The 18,304-nt window shown below is 38.9% G+C and overlaps 1 protein-coding gene across 4 annotated transcripts in view; it reads left to right on the forward strand.

The window, feature by feature from the left end:
- SACS (sacsin molecular chaperone) overlaps window positions 1-18,304 on the forward strand; it is a 75,525-nt gene that overhangs the window by 42,713 nt on the left and 14,508 nt on the right. For all 4 annotated transcript variants that reach the window (XM_060234788.1, XM_060234786.1, XM_060234787.1 and 1 more), the window contains exons 4-8: window positions 2,433-2,518; window positions 4,830-4,941; window positions 6,783-6,929; window positions 9,123-10,605; window positions 14,641-14,732. In XM_060234788.1, coding sequence (XP_060090771.1) covers window positions 2,433-2,518; window positions 4,830-4,941; window positions 6,783-6,929; window positions 9,123-10,605; window positions 14,641-14,732 — 1,920 coding nt within the window. The remainder of the gene's footprint in view (window positions 1-2,432; window positions 2,519-4,829; window positions 4,942-6,782; window positions 6,930-9,122; window positions 10,606-14,640; window positions 14,733-18,304) is intronic.

Here is an 18,304-nt window from a genome sequence, read left to right on the forward strand (position 1 = left end):
TTTTAAAGGCATGGGAAACACAGCCAGTAAAAAGCTGCAAGCCCCTCATAAATATTCTTTTTGGAATAACTGCAGAAAAGCTTGTATGAACTTTATATAACTTGAAATTAATTCATTAATTGCAGTACAATTATTTGCTACCTTTCATAGCAATTTCCCAGTGTTTCAGTCAAGGAAAAGTATGAAAAATAGCTGTCAAAAGATTTTCTTGAAACCAAGTAAGCTTGGTTGTAGCTTGAGGAAGGGTTCCAGTAGTAGCAGCTGAAGGAAGGGCCTACTAAATATGTCAGCATATTTTGAGGTACAGCAGCTGCCAGGGCCCAGTGTGGGTGGTACACTGTGCTGGCATTCCTGATGGCAATGGCAACAGCACTTCCAACTGCATACACTGGCCAGTGCTGTTGAGGAAGGGGTGTGTAGGTTGTGCAGGCAATTGAACATGGGCATTAGGAGTGCTTGCAAGCTGGAGAAGAACACACAACTAGATAGTTGCATGCAGGTGCGAGGGGAAGAGAGGACCCTGGAAATGTATGAAAAAGTTGCAGGCCACCCACTTTCCACCCCCATTTTGGTTCAGCATGAGTTTCAGAGAGATTTTTCTGAAAATGAAGTTACTTCAGAAGAGGCAGGTTTGGGGGAGTGCCCTGGAAATGACATCACAGGAAAAGGTGGAGTTTTGGTTTTGGTGGAGTTGTGGTTCAGTGTGCCCTGGAAGTGACATTACTTGGCCCTGACCTGGGAGTGACACCGCAGGAAATATCATTCCTGTCTCCCAGCTCCACCCCCAAAGTCTCTTGGCTCCACCCCCGAATTTTAGTGGGCCACAAAGGAGAAGTGTAAAAATAACTGGGCCACGGGAAAGAAAAGTTTGGGAAACCCTGCCCTAGAGTATTCATGGATAGTTTCTGAGGGTAGCCATCTTGCTCTGCAGTAGAACAGCTAAATTGAAGTCCAGTAGCATCTTAGACACCAAGACCAACAAGATTTTTTGGGTGTGAGCTTTTAAGAGTCGAAGCTCCTTTTGTCAATATCTCTTGGGGTGATCTTTTTAATATGTCCAGAAGGGAAGGGATGGGACGCCTTTGGTTTCAGTGGGAGAGGAACACTACCATCATCCCCCCCTCCTCCGCTTTGTCATGTCAACTTCTTGTTTTGTTTTTGGGCACTGAGCAGTGATGCAGTGGTGTTAAATAATGAACATTTAAGGTTGTGTGAGTATTTTATGTCTTTCAATGATCCTCATTTGTATTTTGCTATTTTGGGGAGCACATATATCACAGAAGTTTGTAAGTAATACATAAAGCTTGCTTTGAGCCCAGTAGCACTTTAGAGACCAACAAGGTTTTCAGGGCATAGGCTTCGGAGAGTCAAAGCTCCCTTCCATCAGATAGCTGACACTACTAAGATAGGAAGATTGGATGGGGCAGGGATTTGGGGCTTAATTCCATTAACATAACCAAAGAAAATGCCCATACCTACTATGGTCCTTAAGCTAACTATGCCTGAAATGCTTGATAGAGAGTGGGAGCAATCTGCTTGTCCAGAGGAGGAAGGGAATTGGACCCATTGTATTGCTTAGTATAGCAAGGAACCAGTTCACTGGTGGTGTGCATGTGTGTTGGCCCCAGCCTAAAATGTAAACAGAGTCTTTAACGCAAAGGGAGAGAGAGAGAAATTTGCTTTGCCCAGAACTGAGATGTAGCTGAAACCTACTGGGGAACTTATTCATTGGGGGAGGGGGGTGGATTTATTTGCCCCATTGCGTTCCCCAATCTGATGAAGGTAGCCCAGACTAGCCCAGTATTGTCAGATCTTAGAACCTAGGCAAGATGGGCCCTGGCTAGTATTTGGAAGGGTGACCTCCAGGGAATACCAGGGCTTTCTCAGCCCTGGCTCCTTCCTGGTGAAACTCTCTGCCAAACAACATCCGTACCCTGCAGCACCTTAAGCAGTTTTGCAGTGCTTATAAGGCAGAGATGTTCTGCTAGGCTTTTGACTGAGGAAAGCAACAGGTACCATCTTACCTGAAATGTTGTTAGCCGCCCTGAGCCCGCCTCGGCGGGGAGGGCAGGATATAAATAAAATTTTATTATTTTTATTATTATTACCTGGTGCTGTCTTCCCCGCCCTTATTCTGCTTCTTTCTGCATGTAGTGAGACAGCAACTGCATATTTGTGACTGGTCTGGTGCTGTTCTGGTGTCTTTTTTAGTTATTTTTACTGTATTTTAAGTTGTATAGTTTATGTTGTTAACTGCCGTGAGCTCTGTGAATTCAGAGAAGGGCAATATACAAATTTAAATTATATATAACTAAAGGTTGTCAGTAGCCAGTGCTGTCCAAGTTGCCTGGCTGGGAAAAATTTTACAATGGTAAATGTAATAATGTGATGAAGAATAGTTAAAACAAGTTTGATTCTTTGGCATTTTTTAGGTCGTTTTGGACAAACAACACCACCACTTGTTGATTTCCTTAAAGATATTTTGAGAAGATATCCTGAAGGAGGACAGATTCTTAAGGTAAAGCGTGAAAATTTGAAAGTTAAATATTATTAAAGATTTTTGATGAGTTAAATAAATATTTAGTCAGACAGTGTACTAGTTTGCTAGTATTATATCTCTTCGTGATACACTGAGTTGATATTCCCGAATGTGCAGCAAAATTCCATAGGCAATACAGATGGGGTAAAGGAAGAAAAACAAGAAATGCAAAGGATGTGCCATCACTTTGTAGGCTATACTTTATAGAAAAAGCTGGCAATAGTCTTCTGACCTTCCCCAACCTGTCTCCAAGGTACATTTTGGACATGAACATGTTGTTCCTCCCAACCAGATCCAGAGCTGAAATAGATGAGCTAATTAACAAACTTGAGAAATGACCTTGACTAGTAATTGCCTACCTGCGGAGGTGACTAAAACCTGCTGCAGACAGGAGAAAAGGAAAAAAAGTTGTTAAGTGAACATTCCTGTAAATATGGCTTCTGTCTCGAGAGAAGAGGCATTGCTAAATCCACTCCTTTCCTGGAATGAGGACAAAAAGGGGAGGTTCCTGCTGGCTGTCTTGCCTGCTGCAGTGAGGTTTGACTACTCATTTCCAGAGCATCTGGGAAAAGGTTGGAGCCTGCTGATTCCATGTAGTATCTGGGCGTTTGCACTAGTTCCTTCTTCCGGCTTCATTGTGACTGTAGCACTCTGACTTTGGTGCCTCTGAAAGTAGGGAGCCAGTGGAAAGGTTTCCTCTACCACCACAGTCTCTCTTTTTGCTTCATCACCAGGCTTAAAGAAGGTGGCAAAAAGCCTAGAATGACTTGATTTTGTTTTTAATAGTGGATGTTTCAGGTAACATGGAAGCTTAAAAGCGGGGGTGTCAAACTGATTTGTTAGCAGGGCCAGATCTGACACAAATGGGACTTTGGGGGGGCTGGGCCATGTGTGCCATAAAATGTAATGTGAGGAGGTGGAGATATAAACTTTATAAAGGACACAGACAAACACAATTAAAGATATTGTGTTTTAATTTAAAATACAAACATGCTTAAAACTTACAATATTTTGTTTAAAATAGAAAGGTGGGGGAATAGTGGGATTTGGCAATGTAATTTTTAAAATAAAACATCAAGAAAAAGCGCAATGATCACAGCAGAAACTAAAAATATAAAATGCTCTGAGCCTCGGAAAATATGAAATGTGGGGGAATAGTGGGATTTGGCAATGCAATTTTAAAAATAAAACATCAAGAAAACTCAGATCACAGCAGAAATTAAAATTATAAAATGCTTTGAGCCTGGGAAAACATGAAAGGTAGGGGATTAGTGGGATTTGGCAATGCAATTTAAAAATAAAACACCGAGAAAGATCACAAGGATCACAGCAGAAACTAAAAATGTAAAATGCTCTGAGCTTGAGAAAGCAATGAAATGGCATTGCAAGCTTCTCCTCCCCCTCAGGTCTGCACAGATTGGCATTGGCTCTCCAGTATAATATCCTCCTTTGGCTGCGAGTTCCCAGGTTAGAATACTCACTAGATCAGGACCATTCAGCAGATACAAGCTGGCTCAAAACATCAACCCGCTGTCTAAATAGGAACTCTGAAACTGATCTCCACTCCATTGAAATTCATTGTAGCACAAAGTTGCAGGAAATGTGGAATGGATTTTCTATTAAGGTCTCTGGGCCCTATTTATCTGAGCACAGAGACCTTAATGGAAAATCCATTCCATGTTTTCCTTGCAGGTTTGTTTCCTGCTGCAACCTGCAAAGACAAGGCAGAAAGAACAGGGAACTTCGTCAGCTTCAGAGTTTCAGAGGACAGAAGGGGAGGAGGAAAGACCCTGTGGACCTGATTAAAGCCCTGGGCCAACCAGTTCTGGCCTGCAGGCCAGACATTTGACATTCCTGCTTAAAAGCTTTATTGAGACAAAGATAACAGCTACAAGTGGCAAAAAAGAGAAGTGGAATAAAGGGAAGCAAAAACAGGGGAGGTATGAGGGGCTGGTGTTTGGAGGAAGGAGATGGAAAGAATCTTTCCCAACATGGTGCCTGTTTAGTGTTTTAAATGCATTTTTTTTTAAAAAATGTTATTTTTATATTTGCATTTTATTCATTTATGTTAAAGAAAAACAATTAAAATGCTTAAATGTGGAATTTTTTGGTGGATGGCAGGCTCCTGGTATGGCTGTGTTACTGAATATTATATTATGTTACATCAGTATTATAGTATAGTATTCCATTCCGTTATTGCATCATGATCAAGATTTTTTTTTTTTCTGATTTGGTCCAACCTTTTGTTGATTGTTCATTAAATGACATATTTGTTGTATTCTATTTTCAGGAATTAATTCAGAATGCAGAAGATGCTGGTGCCACAGAAGTTAAGTTCCTGTATGATGAGACTCAATATGGGACAGAGTCTCTGTGGTCCAAAGACATGGCTCAGTACCAGGGTAAGTATATCATTTTTCACATTCAGCTTTATTCCTGGGTTATTTGTTGTCTTATGAATCGGTGATATGTGTCAGTTCAAAATTAACGCAAAAGCTTTGCCATTAAATTATGTCTCATTTTTGTCTTTTACATACAATTTTGATATGTAATCTAGGATTGTGCACCTAGGCATTTCCAGTCTGAAAATATACATGATATTCTGGTCAGCCAAAACGGTATTTGGGATTCCAGAATATTGAATGTTGATTTTGAAACAGTCCTGGAAATGTTTGAGAATATTCAAGGCCACCATTAAAACACTCTCTGGATTGTTTTTCTCCCGTTTCTCAGGGTTTCTTGGCAACAGGAGGGAAGGGGGAGGCAACTGTCTCATGCAATAGGATCAAGATGTTAAAGGGAGTGCTTGAATTGACTGCCCAGTCACAACAGTTCTCTCAGCTCTCTATGAGGGTCCACTGTACATTCAGGTTTTGAATACATTGGTTCTGGGTTTCTTGGACCCAACTCAGGTTCCTTGCAACCACAAAGCAGCTTTAGGGAGTGGCTCTCCAAAAAATAAAGGAGAGCTAAGAACGCTGCCAAGGGGGGTGGGGGGAGAAGGGCATCTTGCCACCCCCCTCCCCAAGTTTTTTTCCTGTAGCAAAACAGTGAACAGGTATTCCCTTGTTTTTATCACTCTTTGTATTCTGTGCATGGTCAAAAGGGGAATAAAGGCAGCTCGACTCCATTTCAGAACTAAATTTTTCAGAGTATGCTGCTGTTTACTGGTTTACTTTGGATTTTTATTGCCTGCTCCCCATCTGGGAAGACCTTCTCATTCTCGGCCTACTGGAAATCTTCAGGATTGGTGGAATTTATTTCAAAATATTATTTCAAGTTTTTTTTCTCTGTATGTGTTTGTGTATTTTGCCATGGAGGTTGTCATGCATGCAGAGGGAGTTATCCTATTTTTATTTCTGGTTCTTAACAATATTTTTTCTTGGTTTTGCTTGTGTTTCTTTAGTACTTTCATGGTGTTTTGGGATGCTCTTGTTGATTTCTAAAAATTTAAATGTCGCAGCAGGTCCAGAAGAAAATTTCTGGTTATGTTTTAATCACAGTTAACTGTAGGTGATGGTTTAGGTATTTTTTTTTTAAACTACAAGGTTGATTTTGATTGAATTCTCTGGTTTTATATTCTGTTGGGCTTGTTGGTTCTGTTTGTATTGGAACCTTTGGCCAGTAGTTGCTCTTGTGTTTTTGGTTATTGGTTTCTTTGAACGCTCTTCCTATAGGAAACAATGGAAACAAGTAGGACGGCTACGGGCACTTAGTTCAGTGACCTGTAGAATTCGACCCTTGGTCCAGTTTGCTTGAAACTTGGGCAGAGGGGGGGAATCTTTAGTGGACATGCAGCATTGGTTCCCCTGTAGTTTAGGTGTAATTTTGTTTACTTTAGCCCCTGAAAAAGTCTCTCATAAGGAATAACAGAACCAGAATAATTCCAGAATTCCAGGAAAAAACCAAACCTGAATATCAGAATGGTATTGGGGCACCTTAATAATCTAGAATACCAGTATTTATGCCCTTCTTGAAATCCAAATCTGAAAAATAACTTCTAAGTTGCACATCTCTTGTGTAATCTAGTTGGGTCAGTTTGTTTACCAATTTGGCCTACAAAAGGTGTATACTACTGTTTTAAGTTTATTCCATTATGTTTTTTTACAGTTTTTAGACACTTTAATTCTCTATAAATCAACACTTTTATGCTACATTTCTTGGATTTTAATATTCACTTATTGGAAAACCTTTGCAAACATACTCATTTTTTTCTTTTGTTCTGGTCACTTTTATCTATTAGGTCCTGCACTTTATGTGTACAACAATGCTGTTTTTACCCCTGAGGACTGGCATGGCATTCAGGAAATAGCAAGAAGCAGAAAAAAGGATGATCCTCTCAAAGTTGGAAGATTTGGAATTGGATTTAATTCAGTTTATCACATCACAGGTATTCACAGTGAACCTTTCTAAACAAACATTTAGAGTTTGGTCATGTGAGCATGTTCCTCATTGGTCCTTGACCTTAAAATCTGCACTGAATTTAGAAAGTGGTTTGTGGGTTTGAATATGTACTGGTTAATAGAACAGAATGGGGTTCATAATAACCCAGTTCAAGTCCAGCAGCACCTTTAGGACCAACAAAATTTTATTCAAAGTACAAGCTTTTATGTGCAAGCACACTTCGTAACATAAGAACTATTGGAGAGTGCCTGCACACAAAAACTTATACCTTGAATAAAATTTTGTTGGTTAAAGGTGTTCTGCTGCTTCAGTCCAACATGGCTACCCAACTGAATCTATAATAATAACCCACACACAGATATATTACACATTGCTGGACCGGTGAAACTCAAAAGATTTACGAAGATTCAGGCCAATGTAGCTCATAAGTTTCCATGAAGTTCTTCCACTTGTTAAGTGAAAGAGGAGCTCTAGAGCTTTTTGTGACTGTTATGGTGCTTTCAGAGGTGATCAGTGAATACCAAGCTCCACTGGCCTAATATCCTATCTTAAGTGAGTAGGAGCTCCATCTTCCTGAGTAATTTGCTTCTACTCCAGAAACAGCAGTCAACCAGTATTTGGAAGACCCGGTTCATCAACTTTCCAGGGTAGGCTTGCAAGTAGGACATTTCTGGAACTAGATTTACTTTGTCATCATGAACTTCGTCCTTATCAGTTAATTTACACCAGGCAGCATTGCCAGTTAGTTACAGCATTTGGGAAAAGCTGTCCCATCTCTGAGGAAGATTAGTGTCTTTCATGAAATGGCTGCTTTTGCTTTGATTTGGCTGAGATCTTCCTTAAGTTCCTGCAAGAAGACTGGCACTTTTCAGAGCTTCAGTTCCAGAGGTTTAGAGAGAAGATATGGTTTTGTTTTATGAAGTTTTCCTCACAACTTTTAGTTGATTTGCTTCTTTTTGATGCTTATTTAAATTAGGTATTTTAGTTTAGTCATTAACAGAAAGCACTTAAAATGTTGTAGGATTGTATTTTTAGAAACTGTTCCCATGTTGTTCATATTTTATATCACACACATATTGAAAAGCAAACTGTAATATAGAGAGGGTACAAAAGAAAAGAGATTATATAAGAAACTATACGTATCAGGATTATTATACATGATAGGATATAGGAAAAGTAAATATTTCTCCCCAACGTCGCCTTCATTATAGTTTTTAGACATTTTCTGTAGGATACAATGGTCACTTCAAATATTTTGAATTTCCAATTTAATGAGTATTCTGTTTCGTAATTATGTCATTAATTTCCTCACTATTCATATGCTATGTTATGTATGTTTTCATTTCTACATACTAGCTATAGTTTTTAATATTCCAAAGCTTAAAGGAAAGTCTATTATATATTTCACATAAGATTTTTGTTCAGAATCCACTTTTATACACATTTATATTCAAAACTTGTTCTCATTCTATTTCTACTTTGTAATAAATTCATATGCATTGCAATACATTTATATACAATTTTTAAACTAGTTCTCATTCTAAATTTGTCTTCTGCTTGTATAGTAAACACTCCATCTCTCCTCAAATTTTGAAATAATCTATTTTTCAAATATGTTATTAATTTTGCCATGATGTTATTTTCCCATTCTTCTAAGTCATGTGTCCGATTTCGATTTTGCTGCTGTCACCATATATTTGAATAGCTCTTCCAAAACTTTTGGTAATTTGTTGAGCAGTATTCGTAATAGCATGTTCTTAGCTTCCATAGGGAATTTAAATTTTAACATGATCTGCATTTTTCCATGTATTTCCTTCAGTAACTTTTTGCTTTTTTATAAGTCCACCACATATGGTAAAAGGTTCCTTCTATATCTTGGGATCTCCAGCATTTTCCTTGGTAATTTTTGTCTAATTTCTCAATATCCTTTGGAGTTATATACAATCTGAAGAACGTTTTATATCAGTTTTCTCTTAATGCATGACTGGCTGTGAACTTAATTTATTTTTCCCATAACCATTCCCATTGATGCATTAGTATTTGCTCTCTGAAATTCTGCATCCATTTAATCATACTTTTTTTTACTTGTTCTTCTGTTTCTAACTGAAGTAATAACTTGTTTATCCATCCTAATAGATGATCTTTGCTGTTTAAATTTTTTTGATTTTCCATTTTGCAGATGTACCCAGTATATTCAGTGGTGACCAAATTGGAATGCTAGACCCTCATCAGGTACTTTTTGGTCCTCGTGAATCAGGCCAGTGTTGGAATCTTAAGGGTGACAGCAAAGAAATTAATGAACTTACAGACCAATTTTCACCTTTCACTGGTGTGTTTGGAAGCACTAAAGAAACCTTCAAACATGGACACTTCCCGGGTACATTCTTTCGCTTTCCTCTTCGCCAGCAACCTTCCCAGCTGAGTAGTAATCTGTATAATAAGGAGAAAGTTCTAGAATTGTTTGAATCTTTCAGAGCAGATGCTGATACAGTACTTCTTTTCCTTAAATGTGTGCAGGATGTTTCCTTACATGTTAGAGAAGCTGATGGCTCTGAGAGACTGATTTTTAGAGTTACTGCTAGTGAGAACAAAGCTTTGAAGCATGAAAGACCCAACTCCATCAAGATTTTGGGAAGTGCAATAAATCAGTACTGTAAAGGAATTCCAAGTAATAGCATAACATGTGTGACGTACCATATAAACATAGTTCTAGAAGTGGAGAGTGTTAAAGATGCACAAAAAACATCTTGGTTGGTATGTAACAGTGTTGGAGGAAGGGGAATGTGTAGTGATTTGGACTCTTTGGCTGATGACTTGAAATACATTCCAACAATTGGTATAGCTATGTCACTGTCAACCAATGGAGAAGAAAAAGGAGCTGTTGCACAGTTTTCAGGAAGAGCATTTTGTTTTCTTCCATTGCCACCTGGTGAGGAAAGCAAGACGGGCCTTCCGGTTCATGTTAGCGGCTTTTTTGGCCTCACAGATAACAGAAGGAGTATCAAATGGCGAGAACTTGATCAGTGGCGAGATCCAGCAGCCTTGTGGAATGAACTCCTTGTGGCCAATATTGTTCCAAAAGCATATGTAGTCCTCATATTGGAAGCAATTAAACGAATGGAAACAGAAAAGAACTCAGATTTCCCTTTGTCAGCTGAGCGGATTTACAGATTGTGGCCTGAAAAGAATAAGACAAAAGTCCACTGGCAGCCAATTATAGAACCTCTTTTGAAAGAGCTCTTCCAGAATGCAGTTATATACTCTCTCAGTGAACACTGGATAAAGGTGGAGCAAGTTTATTTCTCAGAAATGGAGGAGAGTTTGGAGTACACCCAAGCTGTGCTAAACTACCTCCAAGACTCAGGGAAAGAGGTTGCTAAAGTATCAGAGAACATTGCACATGCAGTTGACCTAATTATGTCTGGTACCAAACCTGTCAAAAAAGTGTCTCCTGGTACAGTGCGACAAGTTTTAAGGAAATCTGGGCACAGGGCGTCTGCTGATGAGAAGCGTGATATCTTAGAGTTTGTGCTAAGCGATGGAAATTACAGTGAGCTTATTGGACTGGAGCTGTTACCCTTACAGAATGGGAATTTTGTTTCATTCTGTTCATCCGCATCAGATCAAGATGCAGTTTATATAACTTCAGAAAATTTTCCAAGGTATAATATGCATTTAATAATTTATTTTATTGTCATGTAAAGTTTTTACTTAAGTTTTAAAACTGTATGGTTTAATTTTCACATATCTCTGCAGAGATACCTGCTTATCTTCTCCTCTAGGATACCTTTACCTGTGTAGGCTGAAGAGATAGGGCGTTTTCCCACAGAGCTTACCGCGGAGCGACGTCCCTTTTCACCGCACAGCGTCTGCGTGGATTTCCCACCAACTGCTCTGCAGAACCAGGAAGTGCCGGGCCTTTTGCGTCGCAAATGTAAACTGCTAAAAACCAGTTTACGTTAGCGACGCAAAAGCCGCGGCTCTTCCTGGTTCTGCAGAGCAGTTGGTGGGAAATCCGCGCAGACGCTGTGCGGTGAAGAGGGACGTCACTCCGTGGTAAGCTCTGTGGGAAAACGCCCATAGTCTCTGAAGGGAGGAGAAGAATTTATCTCAATTGCAGCACTTGATCTGGCAGAAAGCCCACAAATCCCCCTTTCTTGCAGGAACTATATAGGAAAATAGCCCTGCTTTCCCTCCTTTAAGGAGGCCTCAATGTCTTTCTGCCTTTAGAAGCTATTACTATAATGCCTGTTTTCATGTCTAGCAACCAACCTTTTTTGTACTAGCAAAAAAGTGGAAAGAAACCTGGAAAAATGGGGTCAAGAATGCATGTGGGCATATGGAGTTGAGCACTTGACTTGGCAATGCAGGAGTTAAGAACATAACATATTTCTGCTAGATCAGACCAGTGGTCCATCTAGTCTAGCATCCAGTCTCAAACAGTGGCCAACTAGTTTCTCCAAAGTTCCAACAACAGTGTATAGAGGTCAAGGACTTTCCTCAGATGTTGACTTGTGGCAGCGGTATTCAGATATCTACTTCCCCTGAACATGGAGGTTTCCTTTAGTCACCGTGTATAGTAGTGACTGACAGACATTCTCCACGGGTCTGTCTAATCTCCTTTTAAAGCTGTCTATGCCTACGGGCATGAATTCAACATTTTAATCACTTGTTGTATAAAATATGTCCATTCTGGATCTACTGGCTGGCAGCTTTATTGGATGCCCTCAAGTTCTAGTAATTTGGGAGAGAAGGAAGAAATGATTTTTGTCAACACTCTTCACCATGTGCATCATTTTATTTGATTTTATAATTTTTATTGGTTTTAACTGCAAAAGAAAGACGCATAAGCATAGATACAAAAAAGAGGGGGGAGGGCATATACAGAATGGGAAAAGCAGGAAAAACCCAAAAAATACAAATATATCAGTTTTAAATCTACCTCCAAATAAAATATCCAATTCATTCTACCCGCAAGTATAGCGTTCTCCATATATCTTACTATCTTTATCTTTCATTATAAAACATTTTTACTATACTATTATTTGCAATACAAGTCTAAACAGTTTTTCTTCAACACATATAAGTATAAACAAGTCAGCAGTCTCAAAACGGAACTAGCTGCTTTGGCTTAACCATGTTAAAAACACAGAATAGTTTGTTAGTTTAGCACTATCCTCATTAACATAGACACTAAAATTCATATCTTTATCCTTAAGAAGCTAAAAGAAAAATACAACATAGTATTTTGTCTATCTCAATATAAACAGTTTCTCCTGGGAGACATACTAAACACAAATCTGCCAGTTTACATAATAGCTGTGCTGTCTGCCTTTTTAACAATTAATCCACCTCTTATATCCCTATTGGGCTAGAAGAAACAACTTATTATGACCCAAAAATAAAAATCACTTGCCTGTTCTTATTGAGAGTTCCATACCCAACTACCCACCAAGATAAAAACATTTCAAGAAACCCTTCTTACTGGTCCCCTGGGGAAGGGAAAAAAGAGCCAGAGCTTCCTTTGCCTAGTTCCCTGGATTTCACAGGAGAGATACAAAGAAAGCACCTTGAAGACTAATATGTGCTAAGTTTATATCTCTGCTACCTGGCATTATTATGACCCACATGGCCCAGCCAAACAAGGTCTCATTTATGTCAGATCCAGCCCATGGAACAAATGAGTTCGACACTCCTGATGTAGACATAGTTTATCTTGATCTCAATAAGGCATTTTGATAAGGTTCATTTAGTATTCTTGTTGACAAGTTGGTGAAATGTGGTTTAGATCTTGTTACTCTTAGGTGGATCTGTAAGTGGTTGACAGATCATATCCAAAGGGTGCTTGATAATGGTTCCTCTTGGAGAGGAGTGACAAGTGGACTGCCTCAAAGATCTGTCCTGGAACCTGTTTTGTTCAGCATCTTTATAAATGATCTGGATGAAGGAATAGAGGGAATTCTTATTAAATTTGCAGATGATATGAAATTGGGAGGGGTTGCAAATACAGTAGAAAGAGACAGGATACAGATATTCTTGACAGGCTGGAAAACTGCTGAAACAAATAAAATGAATTTTAACCGGAATAAATGTAAAGTTTTGCATTTAGGTAGGAAAAACCAAATGCATCATTATAGGACAGGGGAGACTTGTCTTGGCAGTAGTGTGTGAAAAGGATCTAGAGGTCTTAGTGGACTGTACACTGAACATGAGTCAGTACTGTGATGTGGTAGCTAAAAAGGCAAATTCAATTCTGGGGTATATCAACAGAAGTATAGTGTCAAGATCACATGAAATGATAGTATCATTTTACTCTGCTCTGGTTTGAGCTCACCTAGAATATTGTGTTCAGTTTTGGGTACCACAATTTAAGTAGGATATAGGCAAGCTGGAATGTGTCCAGAGTAGGGGAACAAAGATGGTGAGGGATCTGGAGACCAAGTCCTATGAGGAAAGGTTGAAGGAGCTGGGTATGTTTAGCCTGGAGAGCAGGCTATTGAGAGGTGATAAGATCACCATCTTCAAGTACTTGAAGGGCTGTCATATACAGGACAGTGCAGAATTGTTTTCTGTTGCCCCAGAAGGTCAGACGAGAATGAGCAAGTTGGAATTGTTTCAAAAGAATTCTCAGCATTTGATGGACATCTCACTAATGCAATTATATATACAGAATATAGAAATCATAATACTAGTGGATTTGAAGATAGTGCCAGATATGTAGCCATGCTGGTCTGCAGTAGAAGAGCAAGATTTGAATTCACTGAGGAAGGGAGCTTGGCTCTTGAAATCCTAGAGTCTGGGAATCTACTACTGAACTTGAATCTTGCTTGTCTAATGGATTTGGGAGAAAATTGATTGCTACTGTCAAAAATCAATATTTCTCAATAACCAGTCTTTTGTTGTTAAATCAAAAGTTGCTTTATTGTAGAAACTCAGAAGCTTTACCAAGGACAGAATCCTTGGAAGTAATGATGTATCCATGGGTACATAGTTTCTATATAGGATTACTTCAAAGAATAGTATAAAGATGCAATTTGAATCACAGGTTCAAAAATTCCTACACAGTATCTCTTTTATTACTAAGGAATTTAAGCTATTAAAAACATCTCCCTTTCTCACACTTCTCCAGACCTGATAAGAACTGTCTGTGTGAATCTGGGGGAGAGGCACCTCACAGCTTTACCAGCCAGGCGGTAGCGTAAACATCCTTCGGCTAGATAGATTTACTGCTTGCCCAACCGTTGTAAAGAGGAGGGGGTGGTGGATACTAGTGGCCTGCTCTCTGTCTAAGAAACCATCATGGCACTTAGAAATATGCATGCTTGACATGCTTCCGGATTGTCGGAGGCTTTTCCGTTATCTAGAGCTCTCTCTGCCATATGGTTAGAAAGTTTCTAGTTTGGTTACGTCCTCAAGTGACATTACTTCCAAAATGTCAAGCATCAATATTTATTACTAAGGAATGTGTGTGACCTCAGGAAACCTGACTTGTTATGTGATGTTGACTGACAAGTTACTGGGTCATTTGCTTGGGTGGGGGAGGTGGCAGATAACAAGCACAGACAGAAACTATGCTTTTAATCTTTTCAATATTGTATATAAAAGTACCTGGTATTACTACCCTTCAATATTCCTGGTTTTGAATGGTAACATAAATTATTTATTTTATCAATACTCTGTTTTTAATGACATACTAGGTCCCTCTTCCCAGGTCTTGAAGGAAGATTGCTTGCTGATGACTTGAAGCCTCACATTCTGTCTGCTTTGAAGGAAGCTGCCAAAAGTAGAGGTAATTTTTAAATGTATATGCCTGTTGTCATAGTAATAGGAACACCTCCCTGAAATGAAGTATGCCTAGTCTTGGATGATCATTCCTAACTGTTGAAGAAGGACATAATGGGTTTATTTCAAGTAATGGCTTGTCAATCACCAAGTGTAAAGTGCGATTTAAATTAATTCATTTGCTTCCATTTGCATCAAATATTTCCTAAAGAAAAGTGTTTTGTTAATTGCTTGTGGTAGCATTTGAAACCATGCAGTTCCACTGGTTCAAGGCATTTAAATTTTCTTCAGAGTGAGTGCTGATTTTTGCTGTTTAACCCCTCTGCACCTCAATGAATGCCTCCAAATTTTGTTGCTGGGAATTAGTGCATCTTCAGAAACAGCATAGGTAGGGTGGCAGTGAGAGAAGGGATCAATGGAAATAATTGATTCACAAGTAGATGATGCAAAGTTTGGATGTTATTTCCTCCCCTGAGATCTTCCTTAAGAAGAAAATGGGATCAGAATAGAGTCCTGATATACTAGGGCTCAAGCTTATGTTTCTTTTCCACTTCTCTCACTGCAGGGAAGAGCCATGTATATTTAAACATGGGATCATGCCAACCATGGAAAATTCTTCTTTCAGGATTGTGTGGAGATGCTGAAAACAAAGCTGTCATTCTTTCAGAAACAGATGTTTATTTATGTTTATAGTACCTGCCTCAAAAGGACTCAACAATGCAGGTCAAATAGACACTGGACGAGCTACAAATCATGGCCAACTGTGAAGTTTACATGCCTCTAAATATTTTTTATGTAATTTGTTATAACCAACAAATGACTCATTCTCTGTACTTACTAGTTTTGGCCTGTGTAAGATTTTTCAGAGAGAAATTTCAACCTGGTATGTTACAGGTGGTGTCCACAGGTCCAGCCCATGGATGCCAATACCATTTTAGAGATGAATTCAGCTGTTTAAAAATAGCATGAGGACCCAATTCTGGGGCTCTTTGCTGTTCCAGCACTTGAAAAGGCTCACAGGGAGTGGGGCATGTTCACCTGGTCCCACCATGCCCTGATCTGGATTATGATTAGGCACAAGCAGCATTTGTAAAATGGCTGAATAATACCTGAAATGGTATTACTGTCCATGAGTTGGCCCTGTTGCTGCCCTAACATCTATTTTAGTCCTCAGTTTCTCGTTATTTGTTGGGGAAGAAAGAAGCAAGGGGAACTGGGCCATCTCATGCTTACTTGATATCTTAAAGCAACAAAACTACAATTATTGACCAACCAAATATCAAATAACAGACTAAACAGCAGCTTTTCTAACAATCGTTGCTATATACTGAAGGCTAAAGATAATTTTCTGCAAACAAGTGTTATTCATGCAGGGGATTCTTATTCTGTAGCTTGAAAGACAATGTTGAATGTGCAGATGGAGAATCCCATTATGCAACCAGAGCATTTCCTTTCTTATAGAAGAAAATAGGGACACCTTTGCAGTTATAGAGAGCATTTGAATACAGACACACAGAATCACAGCTGTTTTGTATTGTTATTAGTAGTGCATTTCTTCCCCTCAAAATGTATTTCATTATATTTTAGCCCATCAGCTCCTCTGGGGATTTTCAGGTAGGATGATCAGCTGAATAACTGCTGAACAGAAGCCTGATGGGTGTGTGTGTTTAATTATTGGATGTTCTGCTTGTACCATTTTCCAGATTGGTAGTGGTTACTAGTCTGGTCCATTGTACTTGTGCATTTCAAACAATTTACTACCACTAATATTTTGTAAGTTGTATTTGAAAAAAAATCTAGGCAGTTACTGCTGGGCATTTTCTAAGTTTACAGAATGTACAGGGAAGGTCGGATTAATGCTTTAATAAATAGGGCTAATACTGTTTTCATTAAAATCAAAGGCACAAATTATTTGAATTAGCTAGTGAAGTATAAATGCAAATTAGATGTTAGTCTGAAGATCTACATATAGAGTTAAAATTTAGTCTGTCCCCAAAAGGTTTATCACTTTCAATAGCACAAAACATCTTAAGGGCAAAACTCTCCCAAGAATACAATGAACTGGGGCAACCACTGTGGGCCAGGCCATTTGGCAAGCCCTGTGCTTCCCTGAAGAAACCACGGCTTTGCAGCCTGCCAACCAGGTGCTGAGCTGGTGGCTTGGGGCTGAAAAGGCATTGCAAAATATACTTTGAGCCCTAAACCACTGCTGGTCATACATGTGTGCTGGGTTTGTGGAAGCCTGCTGACTTGGGGCTGAAATTGTATCACATGCACTTTCAGCCACAGACCACCACCTGAGACTATACAGAGCCTTCAGGTGTCTTTGGGTTGAAAGTACATACAGTGTGTTTTCAGTCCCATGCCATTGTCAGTCACCTGGGCACTGGGTGTCTATGTAAGGATTACCATGGGTGTCTGTGTAAGGATCACCAATCTTCCAAGACCTGGAAATCTCGCAAGGCTGGAGTGATGGTGAAAGGAGCTTGCCCTTTACCCTACATTCCCTACTTAAGGATCTTGGTTTGCTGACCTGTTCTTTACTAATATAAATATTTAATAATTACATTACACTTTATTTGCAAAAAAGAAGTTCTAGGTTAAGCATCATTAAGAAGAGGAAGATAATATTGGAGTTATATCCTGCCCTGAATCTCAGACTCAGAGCAGTCACAATCTCCTTAACCTTTCCCCCTCACCCCCACACACAACAGATACCCTGTGAGGTAGGTGGGGCTGAGAGAGACTCCATCTTGACCTTTCAAGTGGTTTCGACAGGATGAAAAAGGCCAGAAAATTGAGGGGTTACTTTATCCCACATCTAAGTAACTGTTTTTGAATTTTCATAATTTAAAAATGATTTGCTATGTGGCTTGGCACACTTCAGTTTGAAAACCACACATCTGAAGCCCAACGGGGCATGCCAAGTTAGTTCTATGTATTGGAGCTAATGGGTAGACTGCAAAGTTGCAGTGTGATTTTGCTCTCATTTCTTTCTTTGCTCTCTTGACCCCCACACATCAAGGTACAGAAACTATATAGCAGTCAGGAGTAAAGTGAAGAAACATGCCTCAAGAATGGTGTTCATTTGTGCTCTTAAACATTTATAGAAGAGGTGTCCTATAAAAGTGTTGTTTGTTTGTTTGCTCTTCACATCTTGCTTTTAGATTGCTGCAGGGAAAAAAATTATCAAAGAAAGTGGCATGCAGGTTTGTAGTGGTATATTAAAAATCTGCCAATACATGGAATTGTATAAATATCAAATGTATTGCTAAAGATTGCATGAATGGAGTGCTAGCTGCATGTTTAAATGAAAATCTAGATTATATTTCTGTAGATTTCTTATTTTAAAAGTAGCAAAAGAGATTGTATGATATAAAAATGTGTTATGCTGATATACATGGACTACTATTTTAAAATTGTAATTTGCAATACATTATATTATATTATGAAGTGATAGGAATACTTTATTTCGATCATTGTGATGTTGCCTGAATTTTGCTTGTGTTTCTTGTACTGATTGTGTGACTATATTTTTGAATTTAGGCAGTACATTCATGTTTTAAGAAATGATTAAAG

Source organism: Heteronotia binoei, chromosome 3 (genome assembly GCF_032191835.1).
Source record: "Heteronotia binoei isolate CCM8104 ecotype False Entrance Well chromosome 3, APGP_CSIRO_Hbin_v1, whole genome shotgun sequence".
NCBI classification, from domain to species: Eukaryota; Metazoa; Chordata; class Lepidosauria; order Squamata; family Gekkonidae; genus Heteronotia; species Heteronotia binoei.